The 27,378-nt window shown below is 45.6% G+C and overlaps 1 protein-coding gene across 9 annotated transcripts in view; it reads right to left on the reverse strand.

Moving 5' to 3' along the window:
• Window positions 1-27,378, reverse strand: part of EPB41L4B (erythrocyte membrane protein band 4.1 like 4B) — a 138,541-nt gene that overhangs the window by 100,933 nt on the left and 10,230 nt on the right. For all 9 annotated transcript variants that reach the window (XM_061426435.1, XM_061426436.1, XM_061426437.1 and 6 more), the window contains exon 2: window positions 3,733-3,837. In XM_061426435.1, the coding sequence (XP_061282419.1) occupies window positions 3,733-3,837 (105 nt within the window). The remainder of the gene's footprint in view (window positions 1-3,732; window positions 3,838-27,378) is intronic.

The following is a 27,378-nucleotide window of genomic DNA, read 5'->3' on the forward strand; positions in this document are numbered from 1 at the left end:
TGATGCAGGTGTATAAATGCTGGAGAAACAGGCAAAGTCCCTTAAGAGAAAGCAGTAAAAAGAACGGACATAGAGAAAGAGACACTGAAGTGCAGGGAAGAAAACTCAAGGCATTCAGGCTAAATGACCTCGGTCTTCTCAGCCAGAGGTGAGGCCGCCCGTGAGAACAGTCTCTGTAGGGACTGGACTAGAGGTCTATGGTGCAGACTCAGAAGGGGAACCCTGGGGCACTTCAGGGTCCAGTGGGCGCTCATGAGGCTCCAGGAACAGCTCAGGGCTTGGATTTCGCTGAACCTGTGATCTGTGCTTGGGCCAGAAGGCATGGCCCATGGCCTCTCCAACAATGCCTGGCAGTCCTGGAGAAGCAGCAGAGGAAGCAGATGGGCCTGCATGCGTGTTGAAGGGGGGTCAGGGGACAGTCACAGGGGCAGGAGAATCAAAGGGCAAATGGGGACACAAAAGACATGCCTGAGGCTTGACCGGGCGGGGAGGAAGACCAGGGCAGGAGGGGGTTGTTGAGGGCCAAGGCCACGCGCAGAGGAACTGGAAGGAGGCTAAGAAACAACAGAATCCTGGATCTTATTCTGGTTACAGGATAAGAAACAACAGAATCCTGGATCTTGGAGTGAATGGACAGTGACAGGACCCAAGGTGCATCTGGGTGAGGTTTGCTCAAACGAAACTTCAGTGAGAGGAAACCAGGTCTGGAATATTTAGAGGCGTCAACAACTTGAGTTCTGAGTTTGCCCCGGGAGGAGGAAAATGGGCACTTGAGGCCTTGAAGGATGGGAAGAGGGTGCTGAGGTCAGAGGGTGCAGCACTGGGTGGTCCAACCTCAAACGAAGCAGAAGTACACAGTGGAGGGGACAAAGGATGGTGGGTTGCCCTTCCCTGAGCCATGGGGGCCAAAGGGAGAGTCTCCAGCTCACAGGAAGGAATCAGGAACATGATCTCAAGGAGGCAGCAGGATGCTCGTGGCAACAGTCAAGGGGGTAAGGCAGTGGGCTGCAGACAGACAGGAGGTCCTGAAGGTAGGGCGGAAGTTGGTGTAGAGGGGGCATCTAGTGGGTGCAGAGGGACACATCTGCCCAGCAGGCACTATAACCCAGGCGTACTTAAGCCCTGGCTCCACTGCATCACCGCAGACTAAGCACCACACCATCCATCTCAGGCAGACCCAATTTCCAGGCATCGACTCTGAGTACCTCCTTACAACCATCATGCATAAGCCCAGGAAGTATTTAAAAACTATCTTTCAGGTAGAAAGGCTTAGTTACACAGGAGGAGCTCCAGGTCTCAGTTCAAATATCTCCTACCAGAGAACTCACCCTTTCATACTCTGTCTAAAATAGCACTGCCCCTTACTCTGTCTCCTCACTCGGCTTTATTTTTCTTAACCCTTATTACCACCTGTCATATTATGCAGGTATTACATACATACACTGCATTATCCACTGCTTAGAACACGGCCTAGTGCACAACAAGCACTCAATAAATATTTTTAGATTGCTGAATAAATTCTCTTTGAAACCCAAAGCTAGATTCTGCTGGGAATGGAAACTCTGAAGTCTTTCTTGCTTTTTAAAAGAATAAAGCTGACAGTATGACATTCCTTGATTTCAAACTATACTGCAAAGCTACAGTAATCAAAACAGTCTAGTACAGACACATAGCTCAAAGGAACAGAGAGCTCAGAAATGAACTCACATTTATACGATCAATTAATGAACAACAAAGGGGGCAAGAATCTAAAATGCAGCAAAGACAGCCTCTTCAATAAATGGTGTTGGGAGATCTGTACAGCTACAGGGAGAAGAATCAAACAACTTCTATCTCATACTACACACAAAAATCAATTCAAAATGGATTAAAGATTTAAACATAAGACCTGAAATCATAAAACTTGCAGAAGAAAACATAGGCAGTATGCTCTTTGACAGTAATCTTAGTAGTATTTTTTAATGTCTCCTTAGGCAAGGGAAACAAAAGCAAAAATAAATAAATGCAATTATACCAAACTAAAAAGCTTTTACACCATGAAGATAACTATCAGCAAAATAAAAACACCACCTACTGAATGGGAGAAGATCTTTGCAAGGGACATATCTGATAAGGGATTAATATCCAAAATACACGAAGATCTCCTACAACTCAACATCAAAAATATCCACACGATCCTATTTAGAAATGGGTAGAGGATCTGAATAGACATTTTTCCAAAGAAGACACACAGATCTCCAACAGACAACATGAAAAAATGATCAACATCACTATCAGGAAAATGCAAGTCTAAACTACAGTGAGGTACCCATCACCTCACACCTGTCAGAACGTCTATTATCAAAAACACAACGAAAAACAAGCATCGGCAAGGATACGGAGAACAGGGAACCCTTCTGCACTGTTTATTGGTGGGAATGTAAACGGGTGCAGCCACCATGGAAAAGAGTACGGAGAGTCCTCAAAAATTAAAAACAGAACTACTGTATGATCTAGCACTTCCACTCCTGGATATTTATCCAGAGAAAACAAAAACACTGATGAGAAAAGATATATGTACTCTTACACTCATCGCACTGTTATATTAGCTAAGATATGGAAGGAACCCAAGTGCCCATCAATAGATGAATGGATCAAGAAGATGCAGTGTCTATACATACACATCAGAATACTACTCAGCCATTGAAAATAATGACATCTTGCCATTTGTGACAACATGGATGGATCTAGAGGGTATTGTGCTAAGTGAAATAAATCAGACAGTGAAAGACAAATATGGTATGATTTATCACTTATGTGTGGAGTCTAAGAAACAAATGAACAAACATTACAAAATAGAAACAGAATTATAGTACAGAGGACAAACAGGTGGTTGCCAGGAGGGAAGGAGGCAGAAAAAGAATAGGTGAAGGTGATTAAGAAGTACAAACATCCAGTAGTTGCAAAATAAATGAGTCACAGGTCTGAAATGTACAGCAAGGAGAATATAGCCAGCAACTATATACTATTTTTGTATGGCAACAGGTTGTAAATAGGCTTATTGTGGTGATCATTTACAGATGTACAGAAATACCAAATTACCATCTTGTGTAACAGGAACTAACATAGTATTGTTGGTCAGTTATAAAATAGATGAAGAAATAAAAATAAACGAAAGAGTGGTTCTGAGCTGTGTTGAGTTCACTTACTCGGGCACCTCCACTGCGGACAGTTCTGTCTCAGGCAAAGCGAGGGAAGTCTTTGCTGACCAAACACAACCTCCTGGAGCCTGCAAGATGGCTCTCAAGCAATGCCAAGACCTGCTCAGACCACCCGGCCCCGGAGCCCACTAAGCCTGGCTGCGGTTCAGCTGTGCCCACAGCACCTGCTCTCTACACCTGGCAAGAGTCCACGAGAAGAGGGTGGCACAGCCTCTTCTGCTAGTTAAAAATACACACAGCATCCGCAGAAGAATTCTTATAATGAGATTTCTTTCTACCTACTCTAGAGATGTGCCTACACTGCATCCTCATGCTTGGAAACGTCTCCATAGCACGTCCCCATGTGCAGCAAGATACTGGACACCTCCAGGGTGGGGTGTCACGGATGCATCACCTCACATGGGCGCCAGCACCTCCATCCCAATGCTCTTTACCACAACAGTAATGCAGTTTTACACCTGTCTTTCTCTACCAATTTCTAGTAACCTGTGATTAGCCAGTCCATTGTGGAAGGAATCAAAGGAATACTTACCGGAACCTGGGCAGAGTCGAGGAACTGGAGGCCAAAGTAATCTGTTTCCACCAGGTCTAAGTGGTACACAATCTGATCAAACAAATCCTGGCCTTTGGCATGTTTCTGGAAGATAAGGGGTAGATGAAATTTTAGGAGGTGACAGTTGATAAGAAACAAAATTTAAAAAAAAAAAAAAAACCCAAACAACAAAATCACTTTCCTCTCTCTACCATACATATATGTGTCAGAGTACACAAATTTATTTAAATGCAATTATTTTTTTATTATAATACAAGCTCATGATTAAATCTAAAGCATACATGATGACAAGAAAACCCCACCAAACTACTACTTTATACGATGATTAGGGAACCAACACCTTATTATGATAAATGGTTAATAAATAGAAGAGAAAAAAAAAAAAGTCAAGCATTGATCCTGCCTTTAGCTGCAGCACTAGGAATCCAAAGAGTTGCTGTTGTTTCGTTGCTAAGACATACCCCACTCTTTTGCAACCCCACGGACTGCAGCCTGCCAGGCTCCCCTGTCCATGGGATTTCCCAGCCAAGAATGGAGTCGGCTGCCATTTACTTCTCCAGGGTTTTGCCCAACCCAGGAATCAAACCCTCATCTCCTGCACTGCAGGCAGATTCCTTACCACTGAGCCACCAGGAAAGACCAACCAAAGAGTAGATGACAGCATATACAAAAATTAACTAAAAATGAATCAAAGACCTAAATGTAAGAGTTAAAACTATAAAACTCAGAATAAAACATACACACAAATCTTCACGACCTTGGATTAGGCAAAAGTTTTTTAGCTAAGACACCAAAGGCACAAACAACAAAGGAAAAACCAAACTGGACATCACCAAAATGTAAAACTTCTATGCTTCGAAGAACACAAAGACATCAAGAAAGTACAAAGACAGTCCAGAATGGGAGAAAAGTTTACAAATCATACTTCTGATAAGGGACTCCTCTGGAACATATAAAGAATTATTACAACTCAATAATAAAAAGACAAATACTCAATTTAAACACAGGTCAAGGATATATAGAGATGAGGGCTTCCCGGGCGGCACAGTGGTAAAGAAGCCGCCTGCAGTGCAGGAGATGGGGGTTCGACCCCTGAGTCAGGAAGATCCCCTGGAGAAGGAAATGGCAATCCACTCCAGTACTATTGCCTGGGGAATCCCATGGACAGAGGAGCCTGGTGGGCTACAAGGGGGTCTCAAAGAATCAGACCTGACTGAGTGACAGAGCACACACACATATACAGAGATAGAGAGATGGTTCACCTAAGAGAGATGAATAGCCAACAGGCATATCAAAAGATGCTCAACATCATTAGTCATCAGGGAAGTGCAAGTCACAACCACAGTTAGACACTCCACACCCACTCGGAGGGCTACAACAAAAGAAGAGAGATCACCAATGCTGGAGAAACTGGAACCCTCTTACACTGCTGATGGGAATGTCAAATCTTGTAGCTAATTTAGAAAGAAGCCTGGCAACTTCTTAAACAGTTAAACACAGAGTTACCATGTGACCCAGCAATTCCACTTTTAGGTAAATATCCAAGGAAAAATGAAAACATTATGCTCACACAGAAACTGGTACAAAAATGTTTACAGCAGCATTATCCATAATAGCCCCAAAGTGGAAGCAACCCGAATGTCTATCACTTGATGAATGGATAAACAAAATGTAGCATATTCATATAATGAAATACTATTTGGCCATAAAAAGGAATAAAGTTCTGATACATGCTACAACGTTGATGGACTCTGAAAACATTATACTAAGTGAAAGAGCCTGGTTATAAGTTACAAGTGACCACATATTATTTGAGATGTCCAGAATATTAAGTCTAGAGACAGAAATTAGATTGATAATTAGTAACTGCTTAGGACTGCCAGGTGTATGGGGTGACAGCAAAGATGAACAGGGTTTGAGGGGAGGCGGTTAATGAAGTGTTCTAAAATTGACCATGGCCATAGATGTGCAACTCTATGAATATACTGCTGCTGCTGCTAAGTTGCTTCAGTCGTGTCCGACTCTGTGTGACCCTAGAGACGGCAGCCCACCAGGCTCCCCGGTCCCTGGGATTCTCCAGGCAAGGACACTGGAGTGGCTTGCCAGTTCCTTCTCCAATGCACGAAAGTGAAAAGTGAAAGTGAAGTCGCTCAGTTGTCCCGACTCTTAGCGACCCCATGGACTGCAGCCTACCAGGCTCCTCCGTCCATGGGATTTTCCAGGCAAGAGTACTGGAGTGGGTTGCTATTGTCTTCTCCGATGAATATACTAAAACCCACTAAATTTGTATGTTTCAGATAGGTGAATGTATGGTATGTGAATCTCTATAAATAAACTACTAAAAATAGCAGAGAGGCAGAGTTTTTCTTTAGAGTAGTATTCCAACAAATAAATGAAGAAAGAATAACAAAACTGTGATATCACAGTTTTGTAGCTTCTAATGAATGGCAGGCTCTAAGTATTGGATGCCAGTGGCTACTAACATTGCAATAGGAGACAGATAACCAGGTGAAAAACATCCACCCACCCACGGTATAGTATAATCTTGCTCCCCATACCTCTCTTTCCACAGGGAAAAAAGAAATCTACCTTGCAACTGGTTAAACTACTAGATCCAACTGTAGGAAATGCAGAGGAATGTTCTAAACTACAAAGAACCACAACTGGCAAGATCCAGCCTGTGGGAAATTCTAGAAACTCCTCAGGACGAATGACCCAGTTTCCTCAGCAAACGGAATATAGGGAAGAGAAGAGATCAAGAGGACACGTACAAATTGAAAGAGATTTAAAAGACATTTGTAAACAGGCAAGCTTAACTTGCAGTATCCAGGGATGCACACTTGGGTGAGCAATCTTGGAAAGACAGTAAAGAAGTGATTACAATGAAGTCAGGGTAGGTGCTGCTCTTGGGGCTGGGCACAGGGCTGGGAGGAGGCAACACCTGTGAACTTCGGCTGGCTGGCAGGGCTCCAGCCTTTGATGCGGGTGATGGTACCAGGGTGTCTGTCTACCTCCTAGTAGTTCATTAAAGTGTAGCTTTTTGTTTCCTTTGTACGGCTCTATTTGTGTTATATATATAAACAATAACAAAAAGTTAAAAAAAAAAAAAAAAGAGCTTCATCAATGAATTACAGTCTCCTTCCTTTCCGGAAATACCCCTCTGAAAGCAACAATTCAACACAAGATTCCAGAAGGCTCGACCTGCAGTGACATTCTCTGTAAATGAATCTAGTGGAGAAATAAGGTAGGATTGGGGGCGGGCAAAAAGGAGAAACAATCAAAATTCCAATCACAGAACACGGCACTGGGGCCCGCCAGCACATCAGAATATTATTCGGCTGTTACAAAAGAGAATTATGAGGATGAGACAGAACTACGGAAAATCCTTATGACAAACGTTCAATAAACAGAGCACAAGGGAACAGCAAACTGTGATTCCAGCTACATAAATCTGTGTGTGTACTGCACATGGACTACTTGATAAAAACAGGAGAGTGGCAAAAATTACAACAGTTGCGTTAGCACGGAGACACGATAGGTGGCTTATTTCCCAAGTTTTCTTTAACACTGATCTTTTGGCAGTTGTCAGGCAACAAATACAATGTAAAAAAAAAAGTCACAATCCTGGCACTCTTCCTCCTTGCCCGTAACAATCCATTCTCTGCAGGTATTTTTTCCAATTACTCTCCAGTGCTGCTGGCCCCATGCAACACCTATCAGCACGGTGCCAAGGCTTGATTAGTGGGTTTCCTAGTGGGAGAGAACTAGTCAAAGTAAAGCTTTAGCAGCAGGATGTGGCAGAAACAACTGGGCTGTGAGGAAGCAAGAGACCTCTTGTCCCGGATGCACCAACTGCAGCCTTAAAGCAATTCATAATCTCGCCAATCCACATGGCTGCCCTGAACTTCCCCCCATGGCTGCTAATCAGACCTGGCCATGGTCCCCTGGGTATACAGGGCCACCAAAGCTCAACTGACCCCAAATCCAACCTGCTCCCCTCTCTTTTGGTTCAGGGCTTACCATCCAGGTATGCAATTTTAACACTCTCGGGGTCTGAACTCAAAAAAGCACAGTTCCGCAAATGTAAAATGAGGGGAGTTAGCCGAAGTCTTTGTCTAGATCATTCCGAATTTTATTTTTCTCATGTCTTTCTAAAGTGACTCAATTTAGACGCAGCTCAAGGTGGTGGTTGGGAAAATAACCTTTCTAGGGGCAGTGGGTCCCTTCTGCCAATGTAAGGTGGGCTCCTCTTACTGGTAGACCCTTACTCAGCTGGACATGGAGGTGGCAGACAGCAGAGTCTGGTGGGTAGGATGCACCATTTTCACTCACCTATAAACACTTTCCCTCACTCACCTCCCAACCAAGTACACTCTTAGGTCTCTTCTGCTGGAAGAGGGAATTCCCAGTGGCCCTTACTGGGCCTAAAAAGAATCTGATGAAATTATAAGGGCTGGAACAAATAAAAAGGTCCTTGGAACAGAGGTGCCAGGGCTGAAGACAGGAGGATCAAGACCACAGTGCTTGAATCAACCATCTCTCACTCCTCCCAGCCCGTGGTGTGTCCACTCTTAAAACTGAGACGGTTCCAGATAATTCATCTGACCACCAGCCAGGACACCTTACTGAGAGCAGCCCCTAGAAGCCCACAAGTTGTCATCTTGGGCTTATTCGCCCAAACATATCCTTCTTCGGCAACATGTCCAACTCTGTTCTCCCCGCCCCCCTCAAAGGCAATAAGGGCCCCTCCATTGGGTTCCCACAAGCAGGCTCAGGCCTTTATTACAGGCACACTTAACACACTGCACCACGGCTACTCATGTTCCCATCTTACTCCTGCTTCAGACTCAGCACTCCCAAGGGCAGAGACCTGCTGAGTTCCCCTGGGTACCATCCCTTCTTCTCTCCATCCCCAAAGCACAGGCCTGGCTGGCACCCAGCAGGTACACCAAAAATGTCTGCTGGATGGATGGATGGATGGATAGGGGATGTGTAGGGTCTAGGGCCATGAAATGGATCTTCTGGAGGGGCCAAGCTAAAGCACAAAAAAACAGACTGATATTTCCCAAGCAGCAGACCTAAAAATGAGAATACACTCATTAAAATCTTTTCAAATTAAGTTTTCCATGAACAAGCATCTGGGGAACTGTCCTGTACTTCCAAGGCCATTTACCTAAACACGATTTTGTGGCTATTACATTAAGTGCTGTCGAGTGAGGACACAAGGAGATCAGTTAATGTGACAAGACTAGAAGCTGATCCTGTTGCCTCATCATTAACTAAGTCACCCTCTCTGTGATGAAGTCACTCACTCATTCAACAAATGTTTATCAACTGCTCATCAAATGCCAGTCACCCTTCCGGCAGTGGGGTACACTGGGGTCACAAAGTCTGGGAGGAGCAGCTACAGGAAACTACAGAAGAACAGATTCTTCGTGGGGAATGAAGTCAGCCTAAAAAGCTTAAGACCCGAGCCCACAGGTCGCAGTACCAAGTGGTACTCCATGCCTTCCCAAGCTCAGTGTAAAATATACTCAGTGTAAAATCTTTCAAAGTTCTAAGCACCATCTTGAAATCCAACTACAAGACACGTATGGAGAGTTGCCCCACACACAGCAGGATCTAGAGAGCTCTACCCTCGAGTTCTTGCACCACATCACCTAGTTTTTCGGCCTCCCATCTCAACACATCACTTTTCACAAGGACCAGCAACTAGTGGTTTGGAGATGGTATGGCTCTCTATAGCAGCTCCTTCTGATCTGACAGGAGCTAAAAATAACCATGCACATTAAAACCATGTGAAATAAGAATACCGGGTTGCCAGCTAAAGACAGGGCCAGGCAGGCAGCCAGCAGGGAAAGGTATGGACATTGTGATACCTTCGCTGGCCAGTCAGAGGTTCCAATTTAGTCCATCTGCTGGTTCCCAGCCAAGGTCCCGATAAGGAAGACTGCTGGACAGCTGATGTCTTAACTGTCCTGCAGATAAATGAACCAGCCTGACCCTCTCAGATAAGATGCAATGGGCAACATCTCACTGCAGCCTGACCCACGTGCAACGTAATAAGTCAACAGTGGTCCTGGAAGAACAACGAAGATAGAAGGCCAGCCATCCAAATCTCATTAGTCTCCAGAGCATTCAATGCTGTGTGTCCCAAGTAGGTTTGAAAGGAGGAAATAAGCCGTGTGTGAGAGTGCCAGTCAAGCGTGCACATCCGAGGTGGTGGAAAGCATGCCATCTGGGCAGAGAAAGGACTTCAGGAGCCTTGAAGGCACACGAGGCTCTCTCCCTTCCATCCACCGGCTCCACATCCATCAGAGGCCAAGTCCCTCTGCACCCATCTTCGGAAGGCTCTCTCCTTCCTCTCCATTACGGCTCAGGCCACATCACCTCATCTGTGGGCCACAGCAAGAGTCCCCCGAGTGGTCCCAGATTATCATTCCATTTATCAATTATTGATCTTAAGTTTTATAACATATGGAAACTTGATAAGCAGAAAGGGACAGAGGGTGGAGGTGGAGGAGAGGGTGGGAGGAGGGGTAGAGTCTTTCTTTAGCTCTAAGTATTAAGGTGCCCATCTGATGGTGGCCTCAAACCGGTTATAAATACACACAGTTGTACCACGGTGGAGCCATGCCCTGGGACTCTTAGAGGCCAAAATGTTGGGTTGGAAAACCAGCTCTATTTCTTTTCTAGCGATATGACTGTGACTTTAGGCAACCCCCCACGCCGAGTCTCAGCTTCTCCGTCTGAAAAACAGGTACTCTCCTCTACTCTGTCCACCCTGCTAAGTCACGGCATTAATAAAAAAGAAAGCAAACAAGCATCCACTGTCAACTGCAGTGTCCTATACACACAAAGGAATTATTATCACTTTCATCCAAACTTTATTTCTCTCACATCTCCACAGGAATAACACAATGTGCTTTTTTGCCAAATGCTGAACAAGTGCCAACAAAGGTCCGTCTGGTCAAGGCTGTGGTCTTTCCAGTGGTCGTGTATGGATGTGAGAGTTGGACCATAAAGAAAGCTGAGCACTTTAGAATTGATGCTTTTGAAGTGTGGTGTTGGAGAAGACTCTCGAGAGTCCCTTGGACTGCAAGGAGATCCAACCAGTCCATTCTAAAGGAGATCAGTCCTGAATATGCATTGGAAGGACTGATGCTGAAGCTGAAACTCCAATACTTTGGCCACCTGATACAAAGAACTGGCTCATTGGAAAGGACCCTGATGCTGGGAAAGATTAAAGGTAGGAGGAGAAGGGGATGACAGAGGATGAGATGGTTGGATGGCATCAACAACTCGATGGACATGAATTTGAGCAAGCTCCAGGAGTTGGTGATGGACAGGAAGCCTGACGTGCTGCAGTCCATGGGATCGCAGAGTCAGAGACGACTGAGCGACTGAACTAAGCTGAACAAATACATGATCTAGTAATCCCATTTAAAGGAAAACAGGTTAGCCTGGCTTTGGGATTTTGGGTAAACCCATGTTAGTTCTTGGAGATCAACTCCTTCCTTTCCAAGTTCTTAATCACCCCTTGTTTAAACAGCTCTCAGAACTCTAACTGTTCTCGTCAGTGGTCTTCCTGGCCATTGGTTCCCAGAAGGTACCTGCCTCAAGGCATCTTTCAACTGTCTCTAGGAAGTGCTAATTTCATGGTTAGTTATTACTTCCTACACTCACCCCCAAACTAGATAACTTGCTACTTTTCTCTGAACCTCAGTAGGAAAGTAGCTCCCTATTACCTGCACGTGCACACAGAGGGGCCAGGGGTCTCTGTTCCTACTGCCATCACTACTAAGTCATCACAAAGAAATATACACTGTTTACACCAGGATGTCGTAAACACAAATATCTGAAATTACTGAATAAAGTTACCTTGAAATTTCACCCTGAGTGAGAAATAGCAGCTCAGCCCTCAGCAAGATCTGGTGACTCAAAACTGAAATCTATTGGTGCAAAGACAATGCAGAGGATCCCTAATCTGCTGGATTGAAGGCCAGGCTGTCCAGCTTATAAATTCCACCTCCCAGTTGAAGAAGACTTCCATGTTTACCAAGGTTCCATGACCCCAGTTTTCAGAGAAAGCCTGAGACTCAGAGAGATCAACATGACCAAGTTCCTATTGCTCACAAGTGGCAGACCAAGAATCAGAACCCAGCCTTCTGGGTTCTAGGACAGAGATCCTTCCATCTCATCCCACTGCTTCTCCAGTCGGCTCATTCACCTGTTTGGCTCCAAACACATGCAACGTGTCCAGCCAGCAAAGAAGAAATATTTCTTAAGCCCAATTCAACACACAGCTGCAGAAAGCGTGCTTCATGCGTGGTCTTGGCTACAGGTGGGAGACACAGCCACCCGGTCAAACACCAGCAGACCTCCTGGTGGGAGGTGGGGGGCAATTCCCATTCTGTTTGGAGGAAGGGAAGTTGGGACAGAATGGAAAGTAGTTGATTCACACAAACACTAACCCAGAAGCCACGACACTTTCTGTGGGGGACACCAAGAGTCTGGGCGGCTCCTAGAAATTCAATTTTGGTAAAACAGAGTACGTGTTACTAATTTCCTGACCTGCCTGGCTAACCATCTCTTAGAAATCGGAGGAAGCAACCAATACCACTGCCCTTAATTTTGGTCAACAAGGAAGTGAGAACAGTCTCAGAAGAAAGTGTTGTTTTGGTGTTGCGAGTCAGTGAAAGGAGACAGTGTGAATGGGGTCCTCTTCCAACCAGGGGCGCAGGGCTCTCCACATGGGACACGAGCTCTGGGCGGGTAGAGGGTAGGCTTAACGGTTCCCGCATACAGCACCACCACACTGGCTTCCAGGGATGGAGCGATCAATCTAAAACACTGAGACTTTGTGCTCCCTTATTGCCTATCGATCAGCCTCTGTTCCAGGCTGATAAGCCGTCTTTGGGCCGAGAGTCAAAGCTCTCATTAGTTTCTGCTGTAGAAATTAAATAGCCCCAACAGCCATGATCCTATGAACCTTCTTGCAATCATCATGGAATACCTAACACCTTCTGATGACCTCAGTTTCTGCCTCCCTATAGCTGCTTCCAACCATGCCTACCACATGTGACTCAGCAGTCAGTTGAAGGCAGACCTTCACCTAAGTGCTGAATAAAGTCTGGACACTAACGCTACTTGATCCTGGCAGCCCTGAAAACTCGTTTCACCCAACACTTCAAATATTATACCTCCCCCTCTCAGTAAGAAACCCTAAAACAGCACAGGTTGAATATGCTTTAATTTGGGGGTAACTACTATCAGGACTCTTGAGAGTCCCTTGGACTGCAAGGAGATCCGACCAGTGCATCCTAAAGGAAGTTAGTCCTGAATGTTCACTGGAAGGACTGTTGTTGAACCTGAAACTCCAATACTTTGGCCACTTGATCCGAAGGGCTGACTCATTTGAAAAGACCCTCATGCTGGGAAATATTGAAGGCGAGAGGAGAAGGGGATGACAGAGAATGGTTGGATGGTATCACCGACTCAATGGACATGAGTTTGAGTCAACTCCGGGAGTTGGTGATAGACAGGGAGGCCTGGCATGCTGCAGTCCACGGGGTCCCAAAGAGTTGGACACGACTAAGCGACTAAACTGAACTATCAAGCCCAGGCTTCCCTGCTGGTTCAGTGGTAAAGAACCCACCTGCCAATGCAGGAGACAGGGTTCAATCCCTGGGTCATGAAGGTCCCCTGGAGCAATGCATGGCAACCCACTCCAGTGTTCTTGCCTGGAGAATCCCATGGACAGAGGAGCCTGGTGGGCTACAGTCCACGGAGTCCCAAAGAGTCAGACATGACTTAGCGACTGAGCACACACTATCAAGCCCATTTTAATATGTGATCCTGACTGACGGGGACAAAAATATCAGACAACCTCCTTAACACCAAGGTCCACTGGACAAACTACTCTTAGAATTCTGGATTGGGAGACTCTCCTCACCTTTATTATTAAGCAAGGTGAGTCATGAACCAGTCACAATGCTCTTGACCCAAATGAGTCCACACGAAGCTCTGGAGAATGGGATTGGGGGCAGGAGACTGCCCTGAATTACCTCTCAGGCAGGTGCTTCCCAGCTTGGTGCCCTCCATCTTACATCAATAGAGAAGCAAGTACATGGGGGACTTGAAAGGTCCCAGGTGGCAAGTACCTAACGTGCTAATTTTCACATTGATCTTTTTAAACTGGTGGTACTTACAAACAGGGCTGTGAAGTCTTTCTCCTTTTCCCCTGCATCTGGAAGAGCCTGGCACTGCTACAACCAAATAGAATATGGTATTCGTGATATTTTGTCATTTCCAAGGTGAGTGACAGTTCTCTAGGGACACTTGCTCTGTGGGAAGAGCTGACCACCACGTGAAAAATCCAACTACCCTAAGACTAGCACACTGAAGAGGCTGTGAACAGATATTCCTGTCAACTGTCCCAGCTGAGTGCAGCCTCCAGCCATCCCTGCCAAGGTGCCAGATGTGTGAGCACAGCCATCGCAAAACGCCCTCACTAGCCAATCTTGCAACTAAGTCCTCCCGTGTGACCTGGTCCATGACATGAGGAGCAAAAGAAAATCTCAGCCTGGCCCCACCTCAATGGGTTCTTGGCCAACAGAACCCAGGAACTATGATAAACGGTGATGCTTTAAACCACTGAGCACTGGGGGAATTTGTTATGCAATAAATAATCAGAAAGAAAACCATGCCAATACACAGATATAACGTGTGCATGGCATGTGTGTGTACATAAAAGATTTAGTATACAAAAAAGTTTTCCATAACCTTAAAAACTGTTTCTTAGGAATCCTTACACTGTGATGTTAACTCAGGTATCATCTGCTTGGAGACAAGGAATTAGAATGATAAATATATTGAGTCTTGAAAAAAAAGTGGGGGGTAGGTAAACAAACCTGAAAACTACTCTTTGAAGGTCCTAACTGTTTAGGAAAAAGATATTAAAATCAAGGGCTGGAATGACTGAAGCTGCCTTGCTCTACATTCACCAACACTGTATTAAGGACTCAATAAATTGCACTGTAGGTGGGGGAGTGGACGGCTAGGGATTCAAAGAGACTTAAAAGACATTATTTACCAAATGCAATGTGTTGTCTATAGTTGGCTCCTGATTCAAACATGCCAACCACTGACCACAAAAAAGTTTTAGATGCTGGAGGAAAAGCGAACAAGGACTCGGCATCAGACGACATTGAAGACTCACTGTTCATTTTGTTGAGTGTGATCACAGATGGTAGACATGTAGAAAGAGAGACATCCATTTAGCTATTAACAGGTTAAATGACACAAAGTTGTCTCGGAGTTGCTTGAAGATATTCCAGAGAAATAACAAAATATGGGTGCTATAGACAAGACAGTTTCATCATACTATTGTCTCCACTTGTATATTTGAAATTTTCCATAATAAAAGCTTAATGAAAACTTCACAAACTGCAAAGAAGTTGAGGGTTTGAAGGTGTCTGGCCACAGTGACCAGGGCCCCCACACAGGCTCTACTAGGCATCCAAGTTACCAAATAAGACACAGAGACGGCTCAGAAATCAATACATTCAAGTTCCTCATTTTATAGATGGGGAAAAACAAGGCCAGACATAGGTCATGTTGCCAGGCAGCCAGTGCAAAGCCAAGAATAGAACAGTAGCCTTCTGACCCTGAGACCAATACAATTTTCTTTCTTGGAACTGTCTTGAGACAAATGCATTATGTTACCTGAATAGGAAACAAAAAAAACCAGCCTAGCATTTCTGCTATGGAAAGGTTAGAGATCAAATAGGCAATACCAAAAATTTCAGTGTTAAAAGCTTGTTGGCTATAAAAAGTATCCAGTTTGGGCAAATATTTTTGGCTTTTTAAAATGGTGGATCAGAAAAAGGGGGGCACGGGGAAAGAAGAAAGAAACCACAGGAGAAAGGGAAAGAAAATGAAACAAATTTGTGCCTGGCCAAACAGTAACATGCAATTAAAATGATGGATGCCTTTGTGCCAGAGGTTGAGTTTGAAACAAGCTGCTGGAAGAAGGGCAGCCCTGAAAATAAATTGCCAAATCACTTTTTTGCAGCCAGATTGCAGATTCCCCATCCATGTGATTCTAAAAGCAAATAACTCCACATAAATAAATATGCAATGAATTCCCAGGAAACCCAGCCAAGAAACATGAACAGAAAGAACTAATTTTGGGTGGACGACTGCCCCCACCGATCCTGCAACTTAGGAACGAGACTAAATTTGCAGAGTAAGGCAGGTCGGTGCTACCTTGCATCCTTCAATTCCTGGGACCTGTAACGACCGCCCCCCTTCTCTCCTTGGAGCCCTTTACAGCTCTGAAAGTTCTGGGTGTCGCAACACACCCCATGATGCAGTGGCTGACAGCATGGACTCTGGGATCAGCGTGGCAGGGAACTGAGTCCCAGCCCTGGTCCTCAGCTTAGGCTGAGACTGGTGTCAGAACTGTCTTACCTGGTAGGAATGTTTAAGGATGGCAAGAAATGAAATGATGGATTTAACTAGGCGTGGCCCCAGGGTTCACCCCTAGGGCAGGCCCATGGCGGCAGGCTTCATTCTAGATGGCCTATCAACTCGTGGAAGATGAGCTTTACAGAGGCGGAGTGACTGGGCAGTGTTAGAAGATGAACTATGTCCCCCCCAAATTCGTATGTTGAAGCCTTAACCCTGCAATGCTTCCCAACCTGGCTGTAACTGGAGAAGAGGTAATTAAGTTAAAATGTGTTCATTAGCACGTGCCCTATCCTATCTGACTGGTGTCCTTATAAACAGAGGTCACACACACAGACACCAAGGCTGATACAGAAAAGACCACCTGAAGACAGGAGCAGACGGGGCAGCAAGAGAGCGGCCACCCACAAGGCACGAGACAGGCCTGACTCCACTGGCACCGTAAGCTTGGGCTTCCGGCCTCTGCAACTACAGAAAGATAAATTTCTACTGTTCAAGCCACCGAGACCACGGTACTTTGCTTACGGCAGCCCAAGCCGAATAGTACAGGGAGATTCAAGTTAGGACCAGTTTTCAATCTGGCTTGAGCAAGCTCCAGAAGATGGTGAGGGGCAGGGAAGCCTGGCGTGCTACAGGCCATGGGGTCACAAAGAGTGGGACACAACTGAGCGACTACCACTTTAGCACTTTTAGTGATCACACCAACTGCTGAGGCACAGAATTCCAGGGCTTAATTTACTCAGCTCTGTGTGCGTGGAAGATTTTCAAATCAGGTTAATGAGTGGAAAAGCACATAAAACTTTTAACCTTGTCTCTGGTGAGCATGACTGTTAGGGTCATAAAACTACAACTGAGGCACCGTCATCTATGTCCCTGATGGAGGGGTATAAAATAAAGCTGTCTTGTTACAGGTGGCCTTTGATTTTTCATTCTTCTCTCTCTCTTTTTCCTTTGGTGAGTCAGTAGTCTTAAAAAAGTCTCCTGGAAGAAGAAGGCAGAGAATGACATATTCAGAAGAAGAAAAGGAGGGTGTGATGCCTACGGGCACTCCCTGGGTCTGGATTTGCAGGCATGGCATTGTCAAGATTATTATAAGGTGAGTGGTCTGTGTTTAGTGTGAGCTGTGGTGAGAAGACTCTTGGCTGCAAGTTCACCACACAGAAAGTGAGCCTCTCCTTACCCATGATCTAGTAAAAATGTTCCAATCACAGATGCATTTTTAAAAGCAATAAATACTGAATATCAAACATGGTAAAAAAAAAAAAAAGTATGAACTAGTTCTATGTAGTATTATGGAATGTTACTTTAAAGTAGAAGACAAAAACAGGAAATTATCTACAGAACTAAACACCTAGGCACAAATACAGAGGGATTCCCTGGTGGCTCAGTGGTAAACAATCCACCTGCAATGTAAGAGACTCGGGTTCGATCCCTGGGTCAGGCAGATCCCCTGGAGAAGGGCATGGCAATCCAATCCAGAATTCTTGCCTGGAGAATCCCATGGACAGAGGAGCCTGGCGGGCTACAGTCCATGGGGTCACAATCAGACATGACTTAGTGACTAAACACACACACACACACACACACACACAAATACAGCAACTCCTCATCATCTCTCACTGCCATGGATTGGTCACAGCTAACCCCAACATCTCCTAGTTCAACCAGAACTAATTCATCTAGAATGATTTCACAGGTAAAAGAAGACCTCAAATCTGTGTCAAAAGATTTTTCTCCAAGACTGTCTCTAAACCAGGCATTGAACCCCAACCCTTATACCGTCTCAGGGACCTAGGCAGTTCCTGTAGGGGCAGGAGGAAAATCTGTGTGGGGCTATGCAGGTGCCAACCGTTCCAGCAGGTTCCTGCTGGACGGTGCTCACAAGTGAATTGGGGGCAGTCACCACACAGATCTAGTCAACTGCTGCTCTATGAGAATTCAGACCATGCTATCAGACTTTCCAGTTGCTCAAGAAAGCTACAAAATCGAAACTCCTTTATGTGAATGTGTTTTAAAGCCTTGTACAGACCTTTAGTCTACTTTTTAATTGGAGCATGACACACACAGACAAAACTGCACAGGTCACATGTGTGCAATGCTAGGAATGATCAGAAATGACCATGACTATGCAGCCACCACCCAGGTCAAAAGACAGGACTGTTCCCAGCTCCTGGACATCCCGAGCGTGTCTTCCCAATCCCGCTCTCCCTCCCTCCCACAGGGGCTGCAGACTGGCTGCGCCCATCTTGCAATTCTAGATGCAAACGGAAGCGCACGGCCTGTCTTCCTCTACAGCCACGTGGGGCCCGAGCACCTCCAATCCTTGATCTTGATGGCTGAGCCAAGGCACACCGGTGGACCTTACAGCCCTCAGCGGAAGGGAAATGAGGCCCAAGTGAACGCGGCTTTGTGGACTCACTCACGGCTGAGAAGGACTCGCCAAGGGAGGAGTCCCAGATAAGAAGCCACAAGTGTGGGTGGAGTGGGAAGGTCAAAGTCACAGAAGGGGAGGGTCTGTTCTCCCGAGCAAATGGACAGGGGACAAAAGGACAGGGGAGATGGCAGGTGCCAGGGGGAGGAAGCCAAAGTCCACAGCCACCAACAAGGCAGAAGGAGAGCACGCCTGGAGACCCACAGCCGGGGCGACTGGGACCAACTCCCATGCCCACGAGACGGGCATTTTCCCCAGAGGACGCCAACTGGGCCGGATTCCTGGAAGGGGGAGGAATCAACAAAGATTACCTAGCATGCCCCGACTTTTAAAACCCTTTCTCAGGGTCAGTATCAATACATGTGAGCTTCCCAGGTGGTGTTAGTGGTAAAGAACCTGCTTGCCAATGCCCAAGATGTAAGAGAGGCAGGTTCAATCCCTGGGTAGGAAAGATCCCCTGAAGGAGGGCATGGCAACCCACTCCAGTATTCTTGCCTGGAGAATTCCGTGGACAGAGGAGCCTGGCGGCCTACAGTCCACGGGGCTGCAAAGAGTTGGACACAAATGAAGCGACTCAGCACGCAAGCGTGCATTAAAACATGTGAAGTAAACAGAAGAGGGCAGTAAACACCTGTCACTCAGGTTTAACAAGGATCAACATTCAGTGTCATCGGTACTCCTTCCTCCCCCTTCCCTCCATTAATTTTTTCACACTTTTTTTGCACAGATGGTGGTGGTACATTTACTTACATCTAAATGTGCAAATCTGAGCCGCTCCATATTGACAGATGGAAACATCTGTGCAAGCCACACCTCTGTGCCATTCCGCACATTCTAATCTCCCCAGATCCTGGGTGCCCCTCCCGGGCCAATTCCTGGCTGTCCCCACTCCCTAGGAAGCAACACCCATTCTGAACTGATTCTTCTCTAGATTACTTTTGCCAGTTCTGGAGTGACAGAGAAATGGAATCATCCAGAGGTACTCTTGTACAAGGTTTATTTCACTCAGCATAATGCCTATGAAGACAGAAAGACAGGTTTTAAAATTCACTTTGGGCCACGCTGTATAGAGATGTCTTTATCACCTTTCTCATGCTTATGTGGATAAACTATAAAGCTCTGAGATAAACATTTGAGATAAAGATAACCTGCACTGGATTCAGAGCTGTGATTGCCAATGAATTACTCAAATCCTGCTTTCTTGCCTGGATCCCGTGTTCCAGATACTGGTTTCTGCACCTAACATGTGTGACAACCACCACCCCAGAGCTCTGACCTGCGGTGGCCTCTGAGAAGCAAAACTGACCATTGTTTTTGCCCCTGTCTCTTGCCCTGGCTCTTCCTTCTTAAGCAAGTAAACTGGGTACAAGCGGGTTTGTTGCTCAGTTGCTCAGTCGTGTCCGACTCTTTGCAACCCCATGGCACCCCACTTCAGTACTCTTGCCTGGAAAACCCCATGGGTGGAAGAGCCTGGTAGGCTGCAGTCCATGGGGTCGCTAAGAGTCGGACACGACTGAGCGACTTCACTTTCACTTTTCACTTTCATGCATTGGAGAAGGAACTGACAACCCACTCCAGTGTTCTTGCCTGGAGAATCCCAGGGATGGGGGAGCCTGGTGGGCTGCAGTCTATGGGGTCGCACAGAGTCGGACATGACTGAAGCAACTTAGCAGCAACAGCAAAAAGGTGGAGGGATACCACCAAAATGTAAATGAAGTGATGATGTATTATTGCAGGTATGATACGACTTTTATTTGTTATTTTTTAATTGATAATTCCTAAAAATTCTAAAATAAATAGCATGCTTTAAAGTACGGAGTTGGTATGACAAGATAATACTTCTTTTTTATAAAACCCGTATTTTCATTATTTTTCCCTTTTTTGCTTCCTAGTTAACCAACTAGGCTACTTTGTTCTCAGTGTTTCAGGAAAGGTATGTTATAACCAAACACAGAAAATTAAGATTAAAAAAACAAAGATGCAGATGATGGACGCTGGAGCCACACTTGCCAGGCCCACCACGCTCTAGTGGCAGGCCACAGGTGGGGCATTAAACCGACCTGCACATGTTTCTTCATCTGTGCAATAGGGCACTGGCTACCTTACAAAGTTTTTGTGAGAATTAACTGTGGACGCATATACGAAGTGCTCAGAACCATGTCTGGCATTGAGTAAGCTCCCCTTTGGAAGAAAAGTTATGACCAATCTAGACAGCATATTAAAAAGCAGACACATTACTTTGCCAACAAAGGTCCATCTAGTCAAAGCTATGGTTTTTCCAGTGGTCATGTATGGATGTGAGAATTGTACTATAAAGAAAGCTGAGCGCCGAAGAATTGATGCTTTTGAACTATGGTGTTGGAGAAGACTCTTGAGAGTCCCTTGGACTGCAAGGAGATCAAACCAGTCAATCCTAAAGGAAATCAGTGCTGAATATTCATTGGAAGGACTGATGCTGAAGCTCCAATACTTTGGCCACCTGATGAGAAGAACTGATTCACTGGAAAAGACCCTGATGCTGAGAAAGATTGAAGGCAGGAGAAGGGGACAACAGAGGATGAGATGGTTGGATGGCATCACTGACTCGATGGACACGAGTTTGAGCAGGCTCTGGGAGTTGGTGATGAACAGGGAAGCCTGGGTTGCTACAGTCCATGGTGTCACAAAGAGTTGGACTGAACAACAGCGACCACTCCAATTAAGCCAAGAACTCTGACTGCAGAATCCACCCCCCACAACCAATTCTGTCCTACCGCCCTTAAGCGCTATCTCTGGAGGTTTCTGTCCCTGGAGCTACATCATATGTTGTTCTTTTACTGTAGATTAATTCTGTCTTTTTCTCCTTCAAATTCAACTTCATAGGTTAAACTTATACATGTAATCTCTGAAGATCAAGGTCAAGAGCAGACAGAGCAGACACTAGCAGTACAGCGGAGGCACCAAAACCATTTATGCACTGTGTACGCTCTAGCACGCCGCTTACCCTCTCTGTGCCTCGATCTCCTTATACTGTATGTACAATGAGCCTGTTAATAGGAACTACCTAACCCATAGGGTTGTGAGAAATCAGTGAGCTAAGCCATGTGAAGTGCTTACATCATAATGTACACGGTCAGTCTACTTTGAAAACATGCTATGTGCAAGCCAGACCCCAACGGCCACACATTCTGTACGACTCCATTTATATGAAATATCTAGAGTTGGCAAATCCACAGAGACAGAAAACGGGTTAGTGGCTGCCAGAGGCTGGGAAGAGGGGAGAAAGGAGGATGAATGCTTACTTAGGTTCAGAGGTCATGACAAGGCTCTGGAGCTAGACTGTGGTAATGGTTGCCTAACATTGTGAGTGAGTGTGATGGGATGGTTAACACTTTATCTGCATTTCACCAAAATAAAAACTTTTGCAAAACAATAAGTCAATTTATTACTTGGTTTTTGTAAGTAATATAAATAATTACAATTATTACTCAAATTACTACATGAACCACTACCATGGCATGGGATGTACTAAGTCCCCCACAAGGCAAAACATGAGCGGGAATACCATAGGGTACAAGCAGGGTGGGGGTTTGGGACAAGCTTCGCAGACACGGTGGCATCTGAAATGGGTCCTGAGAGACAACTGGCCCCTTATGAGATAAGAATCAGCCAAGAAGAAAGGGAATGAACAGCAAAGGTACAAAGTGTGAGGGTGGGGCAGCCACCCTCAGGGTGAGGGTGAGAACCATGAGGGTGGCAGCCTTGGGGAAGAACTGGGGAGACTGGAATGCCAAGTCTGGAAAGGGTTTTACATCCGGTGCTCTCACTTACTGCGGGGTGTTGGGCAGAAACCTTGCTGCTGAACTTTCTACAAAACTGGAATGCCCACAGTTCTGTCACAGAGGTGCTACAAGGATTAAATAAAGCCACAAAAGGCGAAAGCTTCATCTCAACCTAAAACTCTACACAAACATAAGGGACGTGACTGTGCAGAGAACACTGCCCCTCAAACACAGCGGCACGTGGCATTCCACTGGTGACTGGGGCCCTCTGGGGTAGAGGCTGCGGGTGGAGCAGGTTCCCTGGCAGAGCCAGGAAGTAAGCAGCGACAGGGTGAATGAAGGCTGGAACACAGTACACAGCCCACCAGAGTAGCCAGACCACGCAGATGCCGGGGAGGGGAGTCGGGGGTGGTCCTTTAACCCTGACATCCTTAGCACACTGACCCGGGCTACCAAGGCAACGTGAGGGGCCAGATGTGCACTGTGAATCAATTACAACTCCACTTCCCACCCCAAATGAGCTCCTTCGAAGCAGGGCCCACATTTTCGATCATTTCATATTCCTTGCATGGGGTCTTACACACACTAGTTGATCTCTCTCTGCTTTTGTATTTTGATCTTAGGTTTTGCTGTGGGTTTTTGTGTGTGTTTTTAAATTTGTTATTTTGTACTGGAGTATAGTTGACTTACAACGTTGTGTTAGTTTCAGGTGTACAGCAAAGTGATTTAATTATACACATACATATAGCTATTCTTTTTCAGATTCTATTTCCCATACAGGTCATCACAGATATTGAGTAAAGTTCCCTGTGTTATACAGTAGGTCCTTGCTGATGATCTATTTTATATAAAGTACTGTGCATATGTTAACCGCAACCTCCTGTTTATCCCTTCCCCCACCTTTACTCATAAGTTTGTTTTCTAAGTTTAAGAGTCTCATTCTGCTTTGTAAATAAGATCACCGGTATCATTTTTTACTGGGGTTTTTAACGAATACATGAAACAGATGGCATAAAGCAGAGCTCATCAGTAAACAGAATGAACTTCAGCTCTCTCGAAAACTCATCTGTGTGGCCGTGCTCGTCTTGTGAAGTGAGTTAATAAGATAAATGACACATAACAGTAATCCAAGTACACGCAATGCTTCTTTTCTTTTCTGAAGACGGCACATAATTTTTGCATTTTTCTTCGGAAGCCTTTTTAATGAAGAGGAGCTATCACCATAGCTTTGAGAACAAAGCTAAATGCTTCTGGACTTCAAAGTCAGTCAGTCCTATGCAGAATACTGAAGCATCCCAAATAAATGTTTCTGACCTTGGACTGCCTGGCTCCCACTGAAACATCCCACATACAGATTCCCTCCTCTTAGCTCCCTCCCCCCAGTTCCCCTGGGATCTGCCACTCCAGCCTGTGTGCAGGGACAGGAGCCAGTCTCCAGCCAGCTGGGCCCCTCCCTGGACTCTGACCCCCACTGTCACTGCCACCCAATACAGACTGCAGCTCACTGGGCAGGTGGCTTGGGCCTTGGGCCCCAGCAAACAGGAGCCATCAAAGGACTGGAATGGGCTGCCAGGGAGTGCTCTGGGTTAATAACTAACCCTCAAGCACCTTTACAGTGTATCGGGCTTTCCTGGATGAAGCCCATGGCTGTTTCACAGGCAGATGCCAGAGCGGGCAGTTTCTTCTGGGCCCTGGGGAGAACCACGGGTGAGTCTGGGAACAGGAAGGGGGACCTCGGAGAGGCGAAGAGGTCTGCCTCTGTCACCGGGCCGCCGAGAGGAGGAGCCAGGAGGCGCATGCAGGAAACTGCTCCTATTACATGCTAATTACTGCTCATTTGCCACAGGTGAGCAGCCTCTGGCTGTGGAACAGCAGGCGTGCTCCAAGGCAAAGACCTGACACCCCAGAATGACGCTCTGGACCACGTGGCTTTCAAGTGTTTCTTTAGGAGTAAAACCGAGTGGTTCCCACTGCCCTGCCATCTGTTCCACCTCCTTTCTCTCTGCAGTGTTCAAGTTCATTGACTCTACTCCTAAAAATGTCTGCAGGCACCTCTGGCCAGGAGACGGAGAGAAAGGGCTCACGGGGTGAGCTCACGGGGTGGGGGTGGGGGGCAGTGGGGGGGAGATGTTCCGGTAGAATGTAAAGGAACCCAAACAGGAGTAAGATACAGAAAAAGAGAACCTCAAGGTCAAGTGTTGGTCACCCACTCATGTCCGACTCTTTGCAGCCCCATGGGCTGTAAACTACCAGGCTCCTCTGTCCAGGCAAGAATACTGTGGTGGGTTGCCATTCCCTTCTCCAGAGGATATTCCCCAACCAGGGATCAAACCCTGGTCTCCTGCATTGCAGGCAGATTCTTTACTGTCTAAGCCACCGGGGGAGACATTCAAAACTACACTTATGGAGCTGATGAAGAACCAGAACAAAAAGATACTCTTTTAATCAAATCTACTGAACACTTCTCAAAGATGAGGAATCTGGAGCTTTTCAAAGAAGCAACATCCAATGAAAGATAGGATACCTAGGCTCACAGGCAGGGGCTGAACAGGAGGAGGAATCCTGCAAGTATTATCTCAAGCCTCAGCGCCTTTGCATATGCTGACTGGCCACCAGAAAAGCTATTCTCCACTGTCCTCAGAACTCAAAGCTTTCCGAAATTTTCTGGTTGCCCATCTTTCCCCTCCCAGTCCTCCCACCTTAGCCCTTTCTTTAAGCTTATTTGAATTTCCCCGGGGCACTTTTCACACCAGGTGTAATGACTTGTCTCCACTCAAGCTTCTCAAGGACAAGGAACTTGCCTCACTGTTTTCTGTGTGCTGAGTCAGATGCTTTAAGTGATGCTTGTATCAACTGTACCTCTGGGGAACCAAATGTTGAGGATGCCATCAAGGAAATCCACAGTGGGAAACTCGAAGACAGATGGCTCACTCCTTCAACAAATGGGGAAGAAAAGGAGGGGAGAAGGGAAAACTCCAGATTAAGAGCTTTAGCTAAATTGTGGGGCAGAGAAAAAGGAGATGATGTTGGTCAAAGAACACAAACTTCAGTTATAAAATAAATAAGTTCTGGGATCTAAATGACAGCGTGATGATGCAATAGTTAATTATAATGTAGAGTGTACCTGAAATCTGCCAAGATACACACACAAATGGTGACCAGAAAAGTGATGGATATGTTAATTACCTCAATGTGCAGTAACCATTTCACAATGCAGATGTATATCAAATCAACATGCTTTATATCTGAAATAAATAGCATTTTTATTTGTCAATTATGCCTCAATAAAGCAAGAGAAAATAACATTTCAAAAAATTCTTAAAGAGCTTCAGATAGATAATCAACCAAACACACTCAAAGGACCTTGGTGTGACAACCAAATAAGACAATCTGAACACTGACTATATATCTGAGACTAAAAGACAACTATTAATTATTTTTAGGTGTTGTGATAATATTGTGAATATTTTTTAGAAAACACAGCCCTTATCTTTTAGATAACTGGGATTTTGTTTTGGAATTTTTTTTTAAAGAATCAGGAAGGAACAGATATAAGAATACCAGTGAAAAGAGAGGGGCCACATTAATAAGTGATGAAGTTTAACACCGGGTACCTAGGTTATGTTCGTTATATGATGGGTACTTGGGGCTCTCTCTGCTTTTGACTGCACTTAAAATTTCAATGAATACAAACTGGAAGGAAAGTAGGCAGAAGTGAATGAAGACTACACATCCCGCAACCGCTCACCAGCAGCAACAGACTTCAGCTAATTCACAGCGAAATGGAAGATGGAACGTTCATTTCCACTTAGGGAAGAAAGGCAAGGGGGACTTACATGGACGCGTTCTCCCTTGTTCCACTGAGGTGAGCTCAGAAGAGGAAGTGGGTATGGGAGACAACCTCATCAAGGCCAGCAGAGAAAGGAGCCGAACACAATGAGAAAAATATAACCCAACTAAAAACCAGGCAAACATCATAGAACACAGCATACCAGGAGGAAATACATTCATGGTCCATAAACACGCCAAGATCCTCAACCCATCAACAACTGGGAAAAAGTGAAGACTACAGTGAGTTCCCACTAACTCCCGCAAGACCGGTAAAATAAAACAGAAAAGCTGCCCAACGCCCAGGGCTGAAGAATGGATTAGCAGACGCTTTTATGTACTGCAGGGACTCTGGAAAACAATTTCATATGATCTTAAAAGGCCCTGCCTGCCGCCCTCCCAGCGACGGGTACATACCCAGGAGAGATGCTGGCTTGCAAACGTGCACCAGGAGACCAATTTCAGGAGGTTCAAAGCGCCATTTTTTCCCCTAATAGCTCCGAACTGAAATCATCCCAAATGTCCACCGACAAAGGATAAATATATTCGGGTATATTCATACAGCACGGCAAGAAGTCCAGCCATCTCATCAATATGGATAAACTTCACAGACACAATATTGAGTGAAAAATCCATATACTATAAAGTTCACAAACATGCAGGACGAACAGTCTATCTTTTAGGGAAACACACACATGAGGCAAACCCATCAAAAAAGGAATGAGATAAACTTTAGGGGTGGGGGAAGGGAAGGCAATTAGGGAGGGAACGTGGGTGGGGAATTAACAGCACTGGTGAGGCTCTTTGTTCTTAAGCTGGGTGGAAGGTACAAGGATGTTTGTTACATTACTTAATTTTTTTAGTATTTATTTATTTACTTATTTGGCAGCACGGGTCTTAGTTGCGACACGTGGGATTGTCCATCTTCACTGCAGGACATGTGGGATCTAGTTTCCCGAGGGGGGATGGAACCTGGGCCCCCTGCATTGGGAATGTGGAGTCTTAGCCACTGGACCACCAGGGAAGTCCCTGCTGCTGCTGCTAAGTCGCTTCAGTCATGTCTGACTCTGTGCAACCCCACAGACAGCAGCCCACGAGGCTCCCCCATCCCTGGGATTCTCCAGGCAAGAACAC

The sequence above is a fragment of the Bos javanicus genome, chromosome 8 (assembly GCF_032452875.1).
Source record: "Bos javanicus breed banteng chromosome 8, ARS-OSU_banteng_1.0, whole genome shotgun sequence".
Lineage (NCBI taxonomy): Eukaryota > Metazoa > Chordata > Mammalia > Artiodactyla > Bovidae > Bos > Bos javanicus.